At 45.6% G+C, this 18144-nt stretch overlaps 1 protein-coding gene across 2 annotated transcripts in view; it reads right to left on the bottom strand.

The window, feature by feature from the left end:
- LOC132154590 (potassium voltage-gated channel subfamily KQT member 3-like) overlaps positions 1-3740 on the bottom strand; it is a 35499-nt gene extending 31759 nt beyond the window's left edge. Inside the window, exons 1-3 of one of the 2 annotated variants that reach the window (XM_059563212.1) lie at positions 3685-3740; positions 3108-3547; positions 1695-2143 (exon numbers count right to left, since the gene is read on the bottom strand). In XM_059563212.1, coding sequence (XP_059419195.1) covers positions 1695-1999 — 305 coding nt within the window. In that variant the 5' untranslated portion in view covers positions 2000-2143; positions 3108-3547; positions 3685-3740. Of the gene's footprint in view, positions 1-1694; positions 2425-3107; positions 3548-3684 lie in introns of those variants that run through there. The other variant, XM_059563211.1, reaches the window with a different exon arrangement.
- Between the last annotated feature and the right edge of the window lie 14404 nt (positions 3741-18144).

The raw sequence follows: 18144 nt of genomic DNA, 5'->3' as shown, positions 1-18144 counted from the left end.
TTGCATAATTTATATTTATTGTACACTATATATTTTCTTTAAATTAATTTTGCACCGTTTCTTTCTTTTATTATTACTGCAGATGTGTTTATCTTGCTCCACAGAGACTATACCAACAATGCTGGGATTAACAAAAGCATCAATTAAACTACGATAAAAAGGGAAGTACCCCCTATGTTTAACAACTTAATTTAATCCTTTCTCTAGATACACTGGTAAAGTAGGGTAGAGGCAAGTTGAATTATTAACCGAAATTGTTCCCAAATGCACACAAACCACACACACAAGCCACAACACTTTTCAGCACATAAAGATTTTTTTTAATGAATTATTCAAATTAATATGGTGTGGACTAACCTCATATGATACAAAAACCTGGTTAAAAGCCCTGATACAGTCTGAAAAAAACACACACACTGGGGAAAGGCTGTGCTGAGCTGCAGATACTGTATGATCCACATCCTGTATGAGGCATTAAGCACGGTGGACAAAAAATGGGCCATGAATAACGTGTGTTTGTGTGTGTATAGAAAACAGGTTTAGTGTCAAGCTTGGGGCTTCAAGGGAAGTTGTTCATCTGCACTCTAATTCCCAACAAAGAACAATTTTTACTTAAACAGCTATTTCCTATGCTGTATAATCGCTTAACAAGTACTGATATCAGGCCTACTGACAGCTCCACAGACCAGAGTCATTTATGTGTTTCGTATGCTGTATAATAGTTTCACAAGTTCAGATGTCAGGACCACGGACAGCTCCTCAGACTGGCGTTATTCATGTGTTTCCTATGCTGTATAATCACTCCACAAGTACTGATATCAAGACCACGGACAGCTCCACAGACCAGAGTAATGTATGTGTTTCCTATGCTGTATAATCGCTCCACAAGTACTGATATCAGGACCATGGACAGCTCCACAGACCAGAGTAATTTATGTGTTTCCTATGCTGTATAATAGCTCCACAAGTACTGATATCTGGACCACGGACAGTTCCATAGACCAGAGCCTGGACCTCTTTACTTCACAGCATGACACAACGACAGGCAGTATCTCTGGCTCTGCAATGTGCATATGGCGCTGGTATACGACCACAAACGACTGCTATACAGCTATAAGTGCTTTGATTTCTGGTTACTCAGCTGGAGGTCGTGCTCTGTTTCAGTACCATGGAGAGCTCCAGTACAAACGGAACCACATTATACACTTCAAAGTGTTCAATGCAAAAGCAAAAAAAAAAAAAACTCGGAACAACTGCTTTCCTGCTCATTAAAAGATAAGCTATCATTCTCTAAATAATCCCACAACTGTAAATATGCATAAGTGGGGCCATTAAGGAGAACCTCAATAATCAGATTAGTGTTTAATCAGAATGACTCTTAGACTTTGACATTTGCTCCTCTAATTTGAGTATTTGGTTACATGTATGTATATAACAGTTACAGCCAAGAGTAAACACATAAATGGGATTTCCATGTATTTGCATTTCATTTCCTTTCTTCTTTGGGTTCATTTATCATTCATAATTAAGCTCAGGGAGTTTTATGGGGCTGCATTCATTGTTAAGCCTGGAACAATGAAAAGGGTTGTTCAAATCATTTGGATTGAACTGAATTGTTGTAATTTATAATTAACTGGACTGTTCCCTCTGTGTGTGTGCGCTTCTGGCTGTGAAATGCATCTGGGTGCACTTACACAAACGCGTGGTAGAGCAGCGCCCATCCTCGTGGTCTCTCGAGCACGTCGTAGATAAGATTCTGTATCCGTCGCTTCCTGATATTATTCCTCTTCACGGGACGTGTGTAGCCCAGGGGCGTCTTAGCGAGCAGACCGATGCTCTGCGAGCCCCGTTTGAAGTCAGGTTCTCTGCCTGAGCCGACGAGCAGCAGCGCGCCGTCCCGTTCCTGCCCCGCGCACTGCTCCAGATCTCCGGCCAGCGCGCTCTTCCGCTCGCGCGAGTCCTCGGCACCGTTAGTGGCATTTCTGGACCTGATTCCCATGTTCACTGCTCTCAAGCCTCGGCGCGGCGCGTGTGGAAGTCCGGGATGGGGCGCATGCCATGATCCGGACAGGGAAAGCGCGAGCTCCTCAGTGGTCGTGGGTAATTTAAGGACCTCGTTCAGGAAGGGAGGCGTGAGGATGGGCTGTGGATTAAAAAAACAAAAAACATTCAAATCTGTCAAACGCACATGACGCTCGGTTGCCCAAACGGTTCTCGAAAGTGTATCCCGATGTGAACGGAACAGCATACAAACAATGTTTCATGCAATACTATTCAACAACGCAACATCACGACTGAATAGCGAGAAACAAACGAGTCGGTTCTTCTAAGTGGATCCAAATCTGCGATCTGATTCCCGAACGAATGACTCTTATGAGCCGATTCTTTTTAGTGAATTAAAGAAATACTTAAATCGGTTGCTGATATATTCTGACTGAACACGTTATTACTTTTGACACGTCCGTTTGGAAGTTAAACAAGGAACTTTCATGTGCTATATTGTACTTCTATTGTAGGCTTAAGCATATGGAAAACATGTATTTAAATATACACAAAATGATTTATGTAATCGATTATATTTTGTTTTACATTAAATAAGTCATTAATACATCACATATGCAACTTTTTTCATTTTAGTACTTGATATAATAACGCTGTAAAAAGTGGTTAAAAGTCGGTGTTATGTAGTACATAAAAAAAATAATTCAGAAATTGTTATATAATGTTCTGTTAAAATCTACAATGATTTAATCATTTGTGACTGCTGAAGGCATTATGCAATAAGATGTCACTCTCTTTAATGTCTTCCGCAAGAACAGGCTACTAAATGAATCGTTAATGGAACGAATCGAAATTAAAAAGCGAATCGTTTAATTCATTGGGATTCCCAAATGCAAAAATGTGCGGTTAGAAATGTCGATGGGCTAAACAGTGCTGACAAAGAGCATCTGGTTCATACGCAACAATGCCGTGCAACAACTGCATCGCCTCGATTCGCGCCTGAAGCCTTTACCGGTATGAGCAACACACATGATGTCAGAAAGCGCAAATATAACAGGATTCCGCTGTCAGCTGTACACACACAAACGCACACAGAGCTGCCTTACCGAATTCTCCGTGCGACCGCATGACTGCTGAATCAAATTGTTCTCGTGCTGCCGTTGCTTGTTGAGATGAGGGAGCAGGCTCAGACGGTGCTTCAGACACAGGGGCAAGACAGAGAGCTTGTGGGCACGTGACACACTACTGACATAGCATCTCTGAGCCTCGACAACGCAATATTGTGCATGCCATCGCAACCCAAAACTACCAAGAGGCTGCTGGAGATGCTTTCACATTAATCACAAGGCGGAAGATGGCATGCCTGAATTCCTTCAGGGTGGATTGCTAGTAATCTGAACCCAAACAGTGTCACAAAGTGCACATCAAAGATCAGACTTGTGTTTCTACAGCAGTAGTCTGCAATCCTGGTCGTGGAGGACCACAGAGCACTGCATGTTTTGGATGTCCCTGTTACATGAAACACCCAGCTCAGATCTAGGAGGATCTACAAATGAACAGATGACATAATTTAGGTGTGTTAGTGATAGAATGTTTTAGTCTCTGCTTTAAATTATGCAAAAAGCAGAAGGTCAAATGGATGTCCAAATATGCATTATTTATAAAACAGTAGGCAAACAATACCTAGATGATCTATTGGATTCATTGAGATTCTGTGCCAGTGGAGATTTTGTTACTCCATAATTCCAGGGGGGGAAAAAAATAAATAAAAACTTTCATGTTAATGGAAAAATGTTAAGAGTGGTTATTTTCCATAATAGTAAATTTGTATAACTTATGGCTCTCTTCAGTAGCTTTTTTTATTATTATTTAGTTTTTGTATGAAAAACTGAAACAAACAAACAAAAAATGACATTTTAACTGACATAAATGGCTACACAGAGTACCAATATTAAAGTTAAATCACATTGAGGGTATATTTTACAAATCTGTTACCATGTAATTGTTGGAGGAAGTAGTACAGACTTTATTATTTAAAATGTATTAGAAGACTTAGATTTGACTAAGACATAATTGCTCTTAAGTCTGTTTGAATGGCTTTTTTTTTACACAATATACATAACCATACACAATATAAAAAATACCAAGGCATACACTGTAATAATAATAATAATAATTAGTTTTATGGATTTAACTTAAATATAAGCTGAGATTAATACCAACATATTGAAGTGTCATGCACTAAGCATTCTATACAAATCTACAAAACTGTAGGTATTATATATATATTATACATCCCCATTAGTAAGGTTAATATATATATATATATATATATATATATATGATAATGCAAAATGATATTCAGCATAATATTATATATGGATACATTTCTACATTTCTGGTTTGGTGTTGGAGTATTTGAACCTTACTAATGGGGATGTGGAGGTACAAAAGACCAAAAAGGTTGGAAAACACTGCAATAAAGCTCTCTAAAGTGAAACTGAAACGGAGAATCCCACAGTGAGGCAGTTCTCAGGATTTCATTTATCATTAATGAGATTTACACTCTCTCTGAGAATTAAGTTTCTTAGGTTTCAAATCTCACGCATCAGAGCAAATGAGAATATTCAGCACACACTGGGGTTTTTACAGTGCACGTGCTGTCTTAACTAAGGTTGATTGTTTTCCATTGAGTGCATACAACGACATGTTGAGAATTTGATTTAAATCATTTAGGGGAGTTTTTTACCTCTTTGTTGGCATTTTTTAGTCTCTAGTGCAGTGGGAGTATCTTGACTGCTTTTACAGGGCTAGTCAAGATGGCTGCTGAAATACACACACACACACACACACACACACACACACACACACACACTGTCCACAAAGGTGTAAATTCACATTGTTAAACTCAAAATCCACAGAAAGCTCTGTTTAAATAGATTGCTTTATGGGACACTCTAAGGTGACCCCAGTACTGCAGTGCATTATGGGAACATTCCTGTAAATCAAAGCACAATCATGAATCTCTTTTTCTTTCTGCTTATCCAGTCACCTCTGTCATTTCAAATCCAGAATTCTCTTTTGGGATAAAGCAGTTGAAGTAGATGCAGGCTTTCTTAATTCCTCTTTCTGGGAACACGGCCTAAGATTACGGCTATAAATCTTTATGATTCATTAGCCATAAATTTAAGTGCTTATGACGTCAAGCAGCTAGGAGTGATACTGATAACCTCCGAAGGAAAGAGAGCGGCCATAGTTCAGAGCCTGTGCCACCACCGTCTGACATACACTTCCCTCATGAAAGCAGGATCCTAAAGCTACAGAAATAAATGGGGGGAGAGAGAACGAGCAAAGTGAGGATGAAAAAGACAGGCCGATCAATAAAAGTGAAGTAACATCAAAAATGACCTGACTGTTGAGTTAGTCTCTTGGAAAGTCAGAGCAGACAGCATCTTCTCCTTGTCAGAGATTGGAGGAACAGCAGAGCCAGGGGAGATGAAGAGACAGTGGGGAGAGAAAGAAAAGAGAGCATCTTTGTCAGGGTGACAGAGGGGTTTAATAATTCAGTCTATGTCCAGCTGCTGCATTAAATAAAAATGTTTTCATTTGCAACAGTTTCAAAAACCTAAAATTCAAATTGAACACACACAACTGGAGCAGAATTCATTTTTGGTATGCAGTTCCTAATGTGAAAAGCACATGAAGTGCAATACACTTGAAGCATATGCGAAAAGCACATGAAGTGCAGTAAATTTACATTTAAACCAATTGACAAAATTTTCACAATGCTTTTCACAAACCTTTTGAAACTTTTGAAACTCCAAAATACAGTATACACTGAAAATATGGAATTCAAACTGTAGTTAAAAATGTTCAAATAATTAAAAATATTTTTTGCATTTATTTGAAAATAAAGCAAAAACAGAAATATAGTGAAATTATAAAAAAATATATATATTAATATATTTTAAAAAGTGATTGTGACAAGTGAGGCGTGGCTAAGGGGCATGGGAGTTGTCACGGTTCATGAATGCACTGTTTCCTGCTCGTCTCATGTTACGTCATGTTGATTGTTTCATGTGGGTGTTACCGCTGATCATCTTGATCAGAGGCAGCTGCAGCTCATTACATCAGCCTATTTAATGCCCTGTCTTTCGTCTCTTGTTTGTCTGATCGTTGTTTGAGGTCCTCCATGATTCTTGTCTGTGTCCCATCTGCTCAGCATAACTCCTTGTGTCTTGTTCCTGTTCGGTCGTTGTGGATTACACCATCATCTCACGGATCCCTCATCATCACTCACCTGCACACTCTATCGCCTTCTCACCGGTCGGTGCTGCCATCGAGGTTCCTGCGCCACCCACCACCAACCCAGCCTGGCGTTACGTCTCTAATAAAGACTGTTTACTTGCAACTTGCTTCCTGTCCTTTATACGCCGTGACAGGAGTGGAGCAAGGATGGTGGAGTAAAGTATAATGAGCAACACCTGTGCCAGCAACCAGTCTAGAGTCCCACGGAGGAGCTCCGGAAGGATAAAAGCAGTAATGATGACAGAGCGGGTGGGACCAAGGATCCCCATGGTGGAGCAGATTACCAGCAGAGTGGAGCAGGCGACCATAACAGAGCAGGTTACCACCACAGGTCAGGTGGCCAAGGCGGAGCAGAGACATGGACGGATCACCTGGTCATGATAGAACAGGCAGACGGTTTGTGAGCAGCCTCCATGGCCGCAACATGACAGCAAGGCATTCAGAGATGGCCTCCATGGCTGTGACAGGACAGGCAGAGAGTTCAGGGATAGCCTCCTTGGCCATAATTGGACAAACTGAGAACTCAGAGACAGCCTCCTTGGCCATGATAGGGCAGATTGTGAGTTCAGAAACAGCCTCTTTGGCCATGACAGGACTAGCGAAGGGTTCACGTGCGACCACTGTGGTCAATACAGGACAGGCAGGAAACTCACAGACTGGCGCCAACACAGGACTGAGCTCTAGGACTTGAGCGGGCTATGGAGCGGATTCATGGATTGGGGCAGCTCTGGAGCAGATTCATGAACTTGAGAGGGCTCTGGAACAGACTCAAGGATGAAAGCAGGCTCTAGAGCAGATTCATGGACTGCAGCAGGCTCTGGAGCAGACTCGTGGACTGGAGAGCAGTATGCAGCCCATACACACAAGATGGCACCTGCCAGCACAGGAAGCGCAGACAACAGTGGCAGGAACTCAGGGACTCCCAGATTTGGACTTGGGACCTCTGGACTAGATCTGCTTGTGGCTCGCACCGAGTTCAAAGGTGGATCCTTGGCTTGGCAGGCACAGGAGGAGAACTGCTGAGTTTATATTCAAAGTCTAGCTTTCTGTAATAAATGTCTACTGAAGGCGAGCTTGATAAACCCAAGTGAACCCAAGTTATTCCAAATAAGCAAACTTAACAGAACATGACTTGGTGCATTAAGTAATCATGAACTTAAACAGGACCATGAACTTCAAGCAAGGAAATCACACGACAAACCAGGAAACATAACAATGACTGAACAACAAAATAAAAGACTTGAAAACATGAACATGAAAGAAAACGTACTCGGTTACTAACGTAACCTCGGTTCTCTCTAGAAGAGGGAACGAGTACTGCGTCTTAGCTAAGACGCTACGGGAAAAGTCTCTTTTCACGAAACACTGAAGCAAAAAATTTTCCTTAATTTTGAATTATTGTAAAGCGCATTTGCAGCAGCACACAGCCATAGGCGAGACGGCTCGCTCGCTCATTGGCTGCTCTGCGGCAACTGCACAAGCCTATCGAGCGCAGGCTGATGCAACATCAGACCAATGAGGGCGCTCGCGCCCTCCATGCCACTTCCCGCCAAAACGGGTGTGGCCTAGCCCTATAAAGGGAGCTCGAAAAGGCTGACTCACCTGATTTATTTCATCGCCGAAGCGAACCAGATTGAATCGTACGCACGGCAGAGAACGCAGTACTCGTTCCCTCTTCTAGAGAGAACCGAGGTTACGTTAGTAACCGAGTACGTTCTCTTACGAGAGTTCTCTTGTACTGCGTCTTAGCTAAGACGCTACGGGAACCCCATGTAAAGCGCCGTGCACGCAGGGATCACACACCAATAAACCTGGAAGCGACGCCCAGGACTTACAGTGCACAATCACCAGAGGGACTCACAGAGAGTCCTAGAACAGGAGGGGGGGAGGGACCCTCCGTCCCATATCTAGCAGCGTCCGTAGACGCGGCGATATGACATCACATAATCAAGGCAAGGCCTGACCAATGTGGTAATGTGGGTCTTACGCAATACTGCCCATATAACAGTCGGCGATCTCAGAGTTCCAATCAGGACCCTGATTCATCTATACCGACAGCAGCTTTGCTTGCAGGGTGGGAACCTCCAGGTTATAGAACCTGATAAATGTAGACGGCGAGGCCCATCCTGCCACCATACATATATCCTGTAAGGAGATCCCACTAGACCACGCCCACGATGAGGCGACGCCTCTTGTGGAGTGTGCTCTGACGCCCAGTGGGCAATGAAGGCCCCTGGAAGCCTAAGCTAACGCTATGGCATCAACTATCCATCTGGATAGGCTCTGTCTCGAAACAGCCATTCCCTTGGAACGTCCACTGAACGAGACAAACAGCTGCTCAGTCTGTCTGAAGACAGCGGAGCGAGACACATAAGCTCTTAAAGCCCTAACGGGGCAAAGAAGACTCGAGTCTCCATCCTCTCCTGACACCGACAGGGCAGACAGGGAAATAACCTGAGCCCGAAACGGCGTGCTGAGGGATTTCGGCACATAACCGTGCCTAGGTTTGAGTATGACCTTTGAGTCATTAGGCCCAAACTCCAAGCACGTCGGGCTCACCGAGAGCGCGTGCAGGTCACCCACACGCTTCACTGAAGCGAGAGCCAACAAGAACACCGTCTTGAATGACAGATGTTTGAGGCTAATCGTTCGGATAGGCTCGAAAGGGGAACCTTTCATGGCCTCCAAAACCGTCGAGAGGCCCCATACAGGGACTGACGGAGGTCTGGGAGGATTCAGCCTCCTAGCTCCTCTAAGGAAGCGGATGACCAAATCGTTCCTTCCTATTGACTGACCGAGCGTTGTCTCAGAAAACGCTGCGATAGCCGCCACATAAACTTTGAGCGTGGAGGGGGCTCTGCCCTTATCCAACAGCTCCTGTAGGAAGGAGAGAACCTCCGTCACCTCACAACTAAGGGGTGAACGTCCCCGAGCTGTGCACCAGCTGGAGAATACTGACCACTTCGAGGCATACAGCCGTCGAGTCGACGGAGCTCTAGCCTGAGTGATGGTATTTAGCACTCCCACTGAGAGATCAGCGGGTAACCGTTGAGCGCCCACACATGGAGGGACCACAACTCCGGTTGAGGGTGCCAAATCGAGCCCCTGGCCTGTGAGAGGAGGTCCCTCCTCAACGGCACTGGCCACGGGGCAGTGTCTGCTAACTGCATTAAATCTGGAAACCATGGTTGGTTCTTCCAAAGTGGTGCTACAAGCAGCACTGAGCATCTCGTTTCCCTCACCCGTTCTATCACCTGCGGAAGGAGGGAGATGGGGGGAAAAGCATAGAGCGGGCAGCACGGCCACCTCTGTGACAGCGCGCTTTCGTTCTTGGAAAAGAACGCGGGGCAGTGAGCGTTTTCGTGGGACGCGAAGAGGTCCACTTCCGCCCTGCCAAATCTCTCCCACAACAGCTGGACTGTCTGCGGGTGTAGAGACCATTCGCCCGTGGGAATGTTGTTTCTGGACAGTCTGTCTGGACCCAGATTCTGTAGCCCAGGCACATGAACTGCTCTCAGCGAGCGCAAGTTGCGCTGAGCCCAAACCAGGAGGCGTTCTGCCAACCTGTACAGGTTTTGGGACCTGAGACCGCCCTGGCGATTTATATAGGACACCACAGACATGTTGTCCGAACGGACTAAGACATGGTGGCCCTTGATTCAGGGACAAAAGCGCGTCAGCGCGTTCTCTCCTGCCAGCATTTCCAGACAGTTGATATGTTGGAGCTTTTCCCGTTCTGACCACAGGCCAAAGAACGGTCTGCCCTTTGAGCAGCGCTCCCCATCCTGAAGATCCAAGATGGCGCCGCACATGGCTGCTTCAGTGCTTGGCTCTCCAGTGTTTGTACTGTTTTTGTTCGTTTTTCCTGTTTTTTGTTTAACAAACACGATCAGTTTCACCAGGGAAGAACTGCTGAACATTCGGCAGAACACACCACATGATATTTTTCCGGATTTCTATTATACAGACGTTTTACTGAACATTGTTATCGGAGGAGCAGCGGCGCTGATCAAGCGCTTCAAGACGCGCAGACGGGGAAAGCGAGCGGGAGCGCTCGTCAGACTCAGGAAGCGCGGATTTCGAACGCCGTTGCCTAGCATCCATCTCGCAAATCTCCGCTCTCTACCCAACAAAACGGACGAACTCCTTCTGCTCTCTCGGACAAATAAGGATTTCTCTCACTCTGCTGCTCTGTGTTTCACGGAAACCTGGCTGAATGACGCCATACCGGACAGCGCACTCCATCTGCCGGGCTTTCAGCTGTTCAGAGCGGACCGCGAAGCAGAATCAACGGGGAAATCGCGCGGCGGCGGGACATGCTTTTACATCAATGAACGGTGGTGTACAGATGTAACTGTATTAAAGAAGATGTGCTGTCCTGATCTAGAAACGCAGTTTATCAACTGCAAGCCGTTCTATTCGCCGCGGGAGTTTCACTCGTTCATTCTGGTTAGTGTTTACATCCCTCCTCAAGCGCAAGTAAGTCTGGCTTTACAGAAACTCGCTGATCAGATCACAGACACAGAACAACAACACCCGGACTCTGTTTTAATCATTCTTGGGGACTTTAATAAAGCCAATCTCTCCCGTGAACTGCCAAAATACAGACAGCATGTTACCTGTCCCACCAGAGACAGTAATATACTGGATCACTGTTACACCACAATAAAGGATGCATATCACTCTGTTCCACGAGCAGCTTTGGGACGTTCTGATCACTGTCTGGTTCATCTTATACCGACCTACAAGCAGAAACTTAAATCTGCTAAACCTGTAGTAAAGACTGTGAAGAGATGGACCAGCGAAACAGAGCAGGATTTACAATCTTGTTTTGACATCACAGACTGGAGCGTTTTTGAAGCTGCTACCACCGATCTGGACGAACTCACAGAGACCGTAACATCCTATATTAGTTTCTGTGAGGATATATGCATTCCTACCAGGACTTATTTAACATTCAACAATGATAAGCCATGGTTTACAGTAAAACTCAGACACCTTCGTCAGGCCAAAGAGGATGCCTACAGAAATGGGGACAGGGTCTTGTACAATCAGGCCAGGAACACACTGAACAAAGAGATTAGAGCGGCTAAAAATACCTACGCTAAAAAGTTGGAAGACCAGTTTACTTCCAACGACTCTACTTCAATTTGGAGAGGATTGAGAGCCATCACAAACTACAAGACACCATCCCCTTGCACTGAGGCTAATCAACGACTTGCTAACGACCTGAATGAGTTTTATAGTAGATTTGAAACCCCCAACACCCACTCTGACCATCTCCCTACACAACCATTAACACCTCCTGCAATCCCCCTCTCCATACCTCCTGCTCTTCAAATCTGTGAAGATGATGTGCGCCAGGTCTTCAAGAAAAACAAAAGAAGAAAAGCACCAGGCCCAGATGGCGTTACACCAGCCTGTCTGAAAACCTGTGCTGACCAGCTGGCCCCCATCTTTTCACAGATCTTCAACAGATCTCTGGAGTTGTGTGAAGTGCCTTCCTGCTTCAAACGCTCAACCATAATCCCCATTCCAAAGAAACCCAAGATAACAGGACTTAACGACTACAGACCTGTGGCTCTAACGTCTGTCGTCATGAAGTCGTTTGAAAAACTGGTTCTGGCTTATCTGAAGGACATCACTGGACCCTTACTAGACCCCCTGCAGTTTGCGTACCGAGCAAACAGGTCCGTGGATGATGCAATCAACATGGCATTGCACTTCATCCTGCAACATCTGGACAAAACAGGGACTTATGTGAGGATCCTGTTTGTGGACTTTAGTTCGGCTTTCAACACCATCATCCCAACAACCCTCCAGACCAAACTGACCCAGCTCTCTGTTCCTAGCTCTATCTGTCAGTGGATCACCAGCTTTCTGACAGATAGGCAACAGTTAGTGAGACTGGGGAAATTCATGTCAAACAGCTGCTCCACCAACACTGGTGCCCCTCAGGGATGTGTTCTCTCCCCTCTGCTCTTCTCCCTGTACACCAACGACTGCACCTCTAAAGACCCCTCTGTCAAGCTCCTGAAGTTTGCAGACGACACTACAGTCATCGGCCTCATCCAGGACGGTGACGAGTCTGCTTACAGACAGGAGGTTGAGCAGCTGGCTGTCTGGTGCAGTCTTAACAACCTGGAGCTGAACACGCTCAAAACAGTGGAGATGACTGTGGACTTTAGGAGAAACCCCCCTGCACTTTCCCCACTCACCATCATGAACAGCACTGTGACTGCAGTGGAGTCATTCAGATTCCTGGGAACCACCATCTCTCAGGACCTGAAGTGGGACAATCACATTGGCTCCATTGTGAAAAAAGCCCAACAAAGGTTGTACTTCCTTCGCCAGCTGAGGAAGTTTAACCTGCCACAGGAGCTGCTGAAACAGTTCTACTCAGCCGTCATTGAGTCAGTCCTGTGTACTTCAATTACTGTCTGGTTTGGTTCAGCTACAAAATCAGATATCAGAAGACTACAGAGAACTGTTCGGACTGCTGAAAGGATTATTGGTGCTCCCCTGCCCACCCTCCAAGAACTGTACACATCCAGAGTGAGGAAAAGGACTCAGAAAATCACTCACATCCAAGTCACCCCATCTTTGAACTTTTGCCATCTGGCCGGCGCCTCAGAGCCGCAAATACAAGAACAGCAAGGCACAAGAATAGTTTCTTCCCCCAGGCAATCTACCTCATGAACAGTTAAATGTTTCCCACTTAAACTTATGCAAAAATGTGCAATATCCTTATATTTATTTGTTACCCCTCCATCCTAGAACATTCCTGCATCTCACTCAATCCTATTCCATTATCATTTATAGCACAATTGTTTATACACTTATTTATTTGCCAATTTGTAAATTTCTTTTTTTTTTTTTTTTTTGTCTGTGTGTTGTTGTCTCTGTTTACTGGAAGCTTATGTCACTAAAACAAATTCCTTGTATGCGCAAGCATACTTGGCAATAAAGCTCTTTCTGATTCTGATTCTGAAGTGGAGGCGTCTGTCGACACCATTTTCACTTTCGAGGAAGTCCCCAGGCTTACACCTGATTGGTACCGGTCGTTCGCTGTCCAGGGTTTCAGGGCTGTAACACAGCTCTGATTGACCTTGAGACACAACTGACTGGATATCCATGCTCCGCGCGGTACCCGCGCTTTCGGCGACAGCCGCGCCATCATGGAACGTGAGTCCAGAGCTATACCCAAAAACAGTATCGTCTGACTGGGGTTCAGCGAACTCTTCGTCCAGTTGACACTGAGACCGAGTTTCTCGAGGTGATCGAGTAAAATGGCCCCGTGTTCCACAAGCTCTGATCGTGATTGAGCCAGAATCAGCCAGTCGTCCAAATAGTTCAGCACTCGCATGCCTCGCATGAGTCTGAGAGGAACGAGCGCTGCGTCAAGCCGAATGGCAGGACTGTATACTGGTATGTCTGGCCCTCGAAGGCTAATCTCAAGTATAGCCTGTGACGTGACGCTATCTGTATTTGAAAATACGCGTCCTTCAGATCCATCGACATGAACCAGTCTCCTCTGCAAATATGTGCGAGGAGTTTCCTGGTCGTAAGCATTTTGAAACTGTGTTTCACCAATGCCTTGTTCAGCTGTCTTAGATCCAGTATGGGCCTGAGACCCCCGTCTTTCTTGGGCACTAGAAAGTATCGGCTGTACAGCCCCCTTCGCTTTGAGCTTGAGATACAGGCTCCACAGCCCCTTTGCTCAACAGTTTTGATATTTCGGCCCGAAGTAGGTGTGCTACTTCTGTTTGACCGTAGTTTCGACACGCGCTAAAAAGCGCGGAGGGCGTCGAAAAAACTGTAGCGAGTAGCCTCTCTTTATAATGTCTAGCACCCAATCCGAAACCCCTGGAAGCGCTGACCATGCATCTGCATGAATGGCTAAGGGTTGGATGCGAAGCGCTCTGTTGGCTGGGCAACGGCGGCGCTTCGGTGTGCTGTAACATGGGCGTTATGCCTGTGACGTTTGAGGCGGGTAGCGCGCTGATCACAGCGGGCAGATCGCTCTTCCTCGACCCCGCCACGGTGCTTAACCGAGTGAGGGAGGGCTGAGCGGGTCCTGTGGGACTCGTGCTGTCTGTGAGTAACTGTGGGCTGTAAGCGTGCACATTTACTGCTTTCGACTCGCTGTCTGCCTGGGCAGAGCGCACATGCACGGGTTTCGTTTTTACAGAAACCACACGCCGTGTGTGACATAGTGTTTGCGGGCACTGAGGAGTGGGCACGTTTACTATGTAGTGCGCGCGATCGATCTGAGTCGATCTTATGGGCGCGAGCCCTGTGTGAAGGGCTGTGCTTATATGCGGAGATGGGCACTGAGCAGTGGGCATCGTCACTACATTTATAGCACCATCGGCCGTGGCCGGGACACCAGAAATTACACTCTTTTCGGGAAATATCTGGGTAGCCGTGATAACGGCTTTTGTGTGCAGGCAAGCGGGCAACTGTGCAGGCTTGCGCGTTGCAGAAAATGCTGAGACAGTCACAATTCCTGGAACTGAAACAGCGGCGCGCTTGGGTGAGAGCTTGGCCACAGCGGAACTCGTACACCGGCGCTTTCCTAGAAGTGCTAGGATGACTTCGGGGCTTCTGGCCTCACCATAATCCTCTGGCGTGTTTCCTGCTGCGCGGGCGACGGCTGGTAGAGCTAGAACGGGGTCTCGAGCTGCGTTGCTGACGCTGTTGCGATGAAGCAGCAGGAGGCGGGGGGCGTGGCTGAGAGCTTTGCAGGGCCGGTCTAGCACGACTCGCTGCAGAACCGGAGCGCTTCGGCAAGAAGTGCTTGAAAGCTTGCGACGCTTTCTGGTCCTCGATGAATCTCTCAACAAACTGGTTGACAGACGATCCGAAGAGGCCAGCGGGAGTCAGCAGGGCATCGAGGAACGCAGCGCGCTCAGACTCTGCCATGTCTGATAGCGTCAGCCATAGATGTCTCTCAGCCACAGTAGCGGAAGCCATAACCCGTCCCATGGCCTGTGCAGCGGACTTAGTAGCGCGGAGAGAGAGATCCGAAGCACTCCTCAAATCCGCGAGACAGATAGCTTCAGGTCCCATCTCATCCAGCTTACGGAGGAGATCACCCTGGAAAATCTGCAGCGTGGCCATGGTGTGTAACGCAGACGCAGCCTGCCCAGCAGCAGAAAAAGTCAGCGCGAGCAGAGATGACGTCATGCGGCAGGCTTTCGATGGCAACGCCGCTTTCGTCCGCCGTCCAGCAGAGGGCGGGAAAAGGTGCGTTGCTATAGCCTGTTCCACCGGCGGAAGTGACTGGTAGCCTCTGTTTTTAGCATCATCCAGTGTGGAGAATGCTGGCGAAACAGATGAACGAGTTCGCGCCGAGTATGGAGCGTTCCAAGCTTTCGCCACTTCTTCATGAAGCTCAGGAAGAAACGGGGCGGGCTTTGAGCTAGGAGAAGTACGCTCATCCGGAAGAAAGCTACCATCCAGCCGGGAATGAGAGGGGGGCGCTGGTGCAGACCACTCGAGGCCGAGGCTCGCCGCGGCCAGCGTGAGCCCTCTCCTCACCCAGGCAGGAGACGCAGATGACATGACGGTCTCCTTCGCTGAGCGGGGCCCTGCACGAGCCGCACGAGGGCATCTTTAAAAAGACGCAGCTCTTTTACGAGTTTGTGTCGTAGGGCGAACACACACGAGGATACAAGAAAGGATATAGGCGCCGGAACGCGCAGCAGGAACGGCAGTGGAAGGCGGCGTAGGCCAGCGGCTTCAGGAATGGCTCGTCCCGCTGAGATGCTATCGACGGCGCTTGCTTCCTCTCGTGATCCAGCGATGCGTGAGCTTCGCTGAAGAGATGAAAAATCAGGTGAGTCAGCCTTTTCGAGCTCCCTTTATAGGGCTAGGCCACACCCGTTTCGGCGGGAAGTGGCATGGAGGGTGCGAGCGCCCTCATTGGTCTGATGATCAATGATGATGATGATGGTCTGATCAGTTGCCGCAGAGCAGCCAATGAGCGAGCGAGCCGTCTCGCCTATCTATGGCTGTGTGCTGCTGCAAATGCGCTTTACAATATTTCAAAATTAAGGATAATTTTTTGCTTCAGTGTTTCGTGAAAAGAGACTTTTCCCGTAGCGTCTTAGCTAAGACGCAGTACGAGAGAACTCTCGTAAGAGAACCCCAAACCCAACATGACACCATGATAATTTTTTTCAGAATGTTTTGATGAATAGAAAGTTCAAAAGAACATCATTTATATAATTTTTAAACATTTTGTATTATTATAAATGTTTAATGTATAAATCCACTTGCTGAATAAAAGTATTAATTTCTTAAAAATAGATCTTATAAATAAATCTGATGTATAATTATGACTCATTTCAAAGTCACTAAATAATCACATTTTTGTTCTTGTTAGATGCTATTGTTTCCATTGAAACACAAGAAGCTCTCTGGATCATTTCAAATCATGACATTGTTACAACATGGATATCATCACCAAGTTTTACATAAACTTGTGGAGTTCATGCAGCTTGATGCACACTACTTAGATATTCATGTCAATTTTTCAGTTCAACTTTTCACTTTTCAAAATTTTTTATGCTGAAAATATAATTCATGAAGAAAAATGTTTTGTTACACAAGAAAATCAAAATATAAGCCAAGACTATTGGCCCCCAATGTATAATCTTTTAGAATCTAGTTAGCCTGGAAGTCATTAATTAAAAAACTCTAAATGATGCTCTTTGATGACTCTATTACTATACTATATCTATACTATTCTCTGAAGCGTCTTTAAGATGGGTTTCATAATATTTAGTCCAGCACAGCAAAGAGCTGTTTAAATGTCAGCAGCAATGTAAATCACTCATATGCTGACATGAGTTTTAATAAAGGTGGAAATTAAACCTGCACAGTCCATCTGCACATACCGATAATTCACTCATGCACACATAGAGCAGCAGGGGAAAGGACAGACACAATACTGAAAGAATAACATTCAAACACTGAGATAAGCTGTGTACCTGCTGACCCTGAGTGTGAGCTGTAAAGAATGTCCATATACTGTGATGTGTTTGAACTTTGTTGTGTGTGTGTGTGTTTGCGTGCGAGCTGTAAGGACTGTGAACTATAGGGTGAGTATATCTTCTTGCTTTCCTGAAAATAGAAATACTGCAGAGAAATGAGCTCATCCGTTGGCAGTTATGTACACATCTGACCTCTTTAACACAAACACACACACACACACACACACAGCATTTTCCTTCATCTCCAACATATATCCACACATTCCTCCAACACATATAAGGAAAAAAGCAGCACAACAAACTGACTCTAAGCCTATGATTAGAAATCCTGGACTATTAATCAACTTAAACAAACATTAACACAGATCTTGAATAATAATCACTAAGCACATGCAAGTGACCAGAATCAAATTACAAATGAAGTACACTTACTGTTCTAAGGTTTGGGGTGGGTAAGATTTTAGTTTTTGAAAGAGGTCTCCAAGGCTGCATTTATTTGATAAAAAAATAATTTGATAAAAAATAAAGTAAAAACAGCAATAGGGGAGAGCGGGTTGATTTGAGCCTGTGGGGAAGTTGAGCCACCCCTTGTTTTTAGACAACCAAAATTGGTGATATGACAGTGTCACATGATCTTTCAGAAATAATTCTAATAAATAAAAAAACAGCATTTATTTGAAATGAAACATTTTTGTAACAGTGTAAAAGCATCTAATACAATAATACTTAAATACAGTAATAACTGACATTTAAAGGTGCATGATCTTTTTTTGGACTCAAAATTATGTAGTTATGCCATCCACCAGCAGGTGACAATACATGTAAGGCTGTCTAC

Source organism: Carassius carassius, chromosome 12 (genome assembly GCF_963082965.1).
Source record: "Carassius carassius chromosome 12, fCarCar2.1, whole genome shotgun sequence".
Classification (NCBI taxonomy): domain Eukaryota; kingdom Metazoa; phylum Chordata; class Actinopteri; order Cypriniformes; family Cyprinidae; genus Carassius; species Carassius carassius.
Note: the sequence above shows the minus strand (reverse complement) of the source record. Positions and strands in the feature narration are given on the sequence as shown.